Consider the following 4,509-nt stretch of genomic DNA (forward strand, 5'->3'; position numbering starts at 1 on the left):
CCTAAAAACACCAAAATATTCCCTTAGGGTGTGGGGGGCACTTTGCGGTGAAGGAGCGCGGGGAGTGGTTACCGCGCGGGGATATGTGCCGCCATCAACTTTTCACCGCATGGAGGGGATGGATTTCGGTGAGAGGTTACCGCATGAAGGGAGAGAGGGAGAGGGTGGCCCACCAGATTTTCAACCAATCAAGTTATTTTCCTTTTTTTTCTTTTTGAATAAAAAAACAAGTCACCCAAGAGAGGAGTGCCGCCATCAAATTGAGGGTGTGGGAGAGTTAAGAGGGGAGTTGACATGACGCGTGCTGATTAGTTTTTTGTAAGAGAGGTCACTCCCCTAAGAGAGGAGTGCCCCTCTCCCCTTATTGTGGAATGTGGATGCTCTAATGCAAATGTGCATATGCTCTACTGCTCTACATGCACATGTGAATCATGTCAGAAGAAAAAAAATCTAGTTGTAAAAGTACTAAAATGTAACAAGAGAGTTGAAAGAGGAGAGCAAGGAAAACAAAATTCCTACCATTTCTACCATATTCATTTCTTTAAACTTCACTGATTAACAGCATTCACACCTCTTTACCATTTTTTACCCTATAATTTAATAAAAAAATCATACTTTTTAAACTTCATCTCTTATTTAAAAAACCTCCATCGTCCCATCCACTATTTTTATCTTTATTCCAAACACAAACACTTATTTTATTATATTTCTCATACATACATGTTCGTGATTAAAAATATTTGGATTATGCTTTTGAACGAGGAGACGCGTATAAGTGGAGTCCTTTGTCCATGTGAAGGGTGAACATGGTTCTGTATGTAGCTTCCTTGCTCTCATCAACGAGTCGAAACTTGAAAAAGAAGACAAGAAATGCTGCCATAATTTTCATCTGTCTATATGCAAACTCCTTCCCTAAGCATATCCTTGGTCCACCCTAAACAAATGCATTTAAACTTAAATCATTAATATTAACAACTATGAGCTTATGGGATGTTTGAATATGCATCTTCAGTTGGATATAGTAATAAACAGATAAATAGTTTCAAAACACAAATCTATCAGTTTTGTTAGTTACCTGAAATGCAGTGAACTTGAATGGACTTTCAGGCTGGAAAACACCGTCGTGGAGCCATCTTTCAGGATGGAATTCCTCTGCATCTTCTCCCCAAATGTACGTCATCCTTCCCATTGGATACACCATGTAACTTATACCATCTCCTTTCTTTATTTTGAAACCGTCAGGTAAAACGTCATCTTTCTCTGAATACTTTCCGTCCTGAATAACCGTTTACCAGAATTAGAGGTGGCAATTTCGGCCCATTTACTTAGGAATGAGTCTTTTACAGTTACGTTTGATCTCAAACCGGATCAAATAAAAATAAATTAGCTAAAAAGGGAACTTGGTCAAACTAAAAAAAAGTCATCCAAGTCCCTTAATTAAGATCTAGACTGTTTTTTTTTTTAAATTATTATTATCATATTAGTTACTCTAAAAAATATAATAAAACTGAACAAAAAATCATTTTGACCCGTTACTAAACCCAACCCATACGAAAAAATGGCCCATTTTAACCAGTGGCGGATTCAGGAATTTTTCCCACCAGGTTTCTTTTGGTAGATTTTCACTAATTCTCACTATTTTTTTTTTTTAAATCATACAAAATTTCCACTATTTTTTTCATTTTTTTTTCCAAACTAAGGGGGTTCCCGGGAACCCCAAAACACCCCTGGATCCGCCACTGATTTTAACCTAAACATGTTTTGACCCTTTATGCAACCCGTGTGTTACAGTTATATAACACCACCTCTATGAACGTTAATAGACATAAAAGTTACCAAAGGAACAGCGGGATAAAGTCTGAGAGTCTCCGCTAAAGCTGCATGAAGATATTGCATTTTGTCAAGGGCGGCTTCGGTTAACTTGAGGGAAAATTCATTGATAGAATATGTATACTCGGCTCCAGTGGCTTCTTTCACTTCTAATGCAATTTTTTCTTGAATTACTTTGTGTTTACAAAGCATGTAAAAGAACCAAGTGAGTGTGTTTGCAGATGTATCCTTCCCCGCGATTATAAAACTGAGTGATATGTCTCTCAAGTATCGGTCAGTCAAATTCGCAGGATTCTTCTCACTTTCAATCAGAAATCTTGATAATATATCTTCTTTATCTCTCTATTAAAAAAAATAAAATGGAAGGAAACTTGTCAATGCATTTGAATATAGAGTGTCGGAAATTATCTAGTTTTTTGATACTCACGTCATCTTTCGTGTTTTTCATCTGCTCTCGCTTGCGTTCTATCAACTCATACACAAAGTTGTCGATCACTCTAATGTTTTTCTTAAGAGTAGCTTCGGATCCGACGTTGAAATACCTTTTTACCCTCCATAACAAATCAACATACCGCCAGAAGATGATACTATTTGAATCATCAAAAGCTGTCATAAACTGATTACTCGCCTCATCTGAACCTGATAAAGTATCAAGATCAAACCCGAATCCCACTTTGAAAATGGAATCTAAAGTAGATTTCATCAAAAGATCCTGAACATAAAAAAAAAAATAGTTATGATTTTGTTGCAGCTTCATCAAAATTTACGTTTAATACTTTTGTTGAGCTTACAATACCTGTAAAGAAATGATTTGCTTATCAACAGCTGATTCTGAAACCTTTTTAACGAGTTTAGCAGCGTTGGACCTGAACACAGCCGTACTAAAATCTCTTAGAACTTTAGTGGAGAACTCTAAACTTGCAAGCTTTCGTTGGTGTCGCCACATATCTCCATCTGCGGCGAAAATCCCATTCCCGAAAAGATCATCCATTATCAATTTGTGGCGACCCTGTGCTTCAGTTGGAGATTAAATTAAATATTTGCCTCTGAAATTCATCAAGTTGAATAGCACTACCAAAACAAAATAATCCAAAAAAATTATATATAACATTAAGTTAAGTTGACACGAAAAAACAGGTTTGGGTCAACTAACACGACCTGTTTAAACGGGTTCGGGTTGACCCGTATTATAAATGGGTCGGGTTTGGGCTGACCCGTATAAAAACGGGTTGACCCTTTAACCTGTTTAACTATTTAGAGAAAAAAAACTTTTATATTTTTGTTTTTTCCGTACCTATTAGTTATAATAATGTTACTTTTGACAAATTATATCATTTACTTGTTACACTCATACTCATCATTAAACATGTTATTAGTAACTCACTTAAAACCCAACACCTCACTTATAAATCGTCAACTTGTATGATTCATTAATAAACACGGGTTAAACGGGTCGGGTTCAGGTGGACCCAAATTTATATGTGTGCTGGTTAGTGTTGAAATCTTTGACCTGAATAATAATAATATGGGTCGGGTTGAACATTTCAACCCAACAACTCGCCAACCCGCCAACCCATCAGCCCGACACAACTGACAGACTGAAATACCTTGGTGTAGTTCTGGAAGTTGGATTTAAGAATGTGTTGGACACAAATAGGATCGGCGATATAGACTTCACTGTGTGTTGGTGTAACAAAACGGAAGGTGCGGTGCTTCTTGGCAATCAAGGCAATATAATCGAAAAAGTCGTTGAAGTGTATGAACATTGTCAAAGTTGAACCTACCACCGGAGGCCGATGATCGTTTGACATCAATTCTTTGAGGTAAGATACAAGTAAAGCAGACAAGAGGACAGCCACAAACAAAAACACGAGCCCGATAAGGGTAACCATGAAGGGTGTTGAATAGTATAACCATGTGAGAAGGAAGAAGATGATGGAAACCAAGAGAGTGTTGTTCATCATGGAAATTAAACACAACTGGTTGACAGTTGCCTTGTTATTATGATATTTGACGATAAAAACAAACACATGTTTGAATTTTGATTGGTGGGCCGACTGATCTGGACCATTTCAAACAGTTGATATGGAAAGATAACCAAAAAAAAAAGGTGTGGATTATATGAAAAAAAAAAAAAACACAAATCTACCCCTTCTTGATTTTTTAGCCTTTACTGTTCCTAGAATATCAACCATGCACTGCAAGCATAATGTTGGATCATGTAAACACTTGTTGTAATCAGTGAGCACACGCGGTCAATAATGCACCAAATGTTGCCGAATTTGGCCTCACGTCACACGCAACCATCTTGTCAAAAAGATCGAAAGCTTCGTCACCATGCTCGCGAAGAGCATACACTGATGTCCAAGTGAAAACATCTCTTTTTATCAATATCTTGATAAAAATCCCTCAATTAGAGCCGCCATTATCGTTGTTATTCCCCAATCTGTCTGTTGCCAGTGAATCGCTGAGCGTTACGACTTTTGGTGAATTTAGTTTATATTCTTAGATGCATGTTCTTTTTTTTATGAAATTATAGGCTCCACTTTGTATTTCGCTTAGGGACTCCAAAAACATTGGAACGGCCTGCCCATATATATCCACCAATGCTGTCACACTGAATCCCATTTCTTAACATGTAGAAATCAATCAAGCATGAAACATATAGTATAACAAGAT

At 37.1% G+C, this 4,509-nt stretch overlaps 1 protein-coding gene across 1 annotated transcript; it reads right to left on the minus strand.

Annotated features, from left to right (window-relative positions):
• Positions 1-635: 635 nt before the first annotated feature.
• Positions 636-3,836, minus strand: LOC110872709 (cytochrome P450 704C1). Its single transcript, XM_022121571.2, has 6 exons — positions 3,438-3,836; positions 2,627-2,839; positions 2,258-2,542; positions 1,837-2,172; positions 1,076-1,276; positions 636-934 (listed from the first exon to the last, which is right to left on the minus strand). The coding sequence occupies exons 1-6, from the start codon at positions 3,792-3,794 to the stop codon at positions 746-748; spliced, it is 1,581 nt and encodes a 526-aa protein (XP_021977263.1). The 5' UTR covers positions 3,795-3,836; the 3' UTR covers positions 636-745.
• Between the last annotated feature and the right edge of the window lie 673 nt (positions 3,837-4,509).

The sequence above is a fragment of the Helianthus annuus genome, chromosome 8 (genome assembly GCF_002127325.2).
Source record: "Helianthus annuus cultivar XRQ/B chromosome 8, HanXRQr2.0-SUNRISE, whole genome shotgun sequence".
Taxonomy (NCBI): Eukaryota; Viridiplantae; Streptophyta; class Magnoliopsida; order Asterales; family Asteraceae; genus Helianthus; species Helianthus annuus.

Excerpts from the sequence above, each read along its gene's own strand:
- LOC110872709 (XM_022121571.2), bottom strand. The coding sequence starts at position 3,794 with ATGATGAACAACACTCTCTTGGTTTCCATCATCTTCTTCCTTCTCACA. Across the intron at positions 2,840-3,437 it reads ACTTCCAGAACTACACCAAG|GGTCGCCACAAATTGATAAT; the intron begins GTATTTCAGTCT and ends ACTGAAGCACAG. Across the intron at positions 2,173-2,257 it reads TGAAAAACACGAAAGATGAC|AGAGATAAAGAAGATATATT; the intron begins GTGAGTATCAAA and ends TTTTTTTAATAG.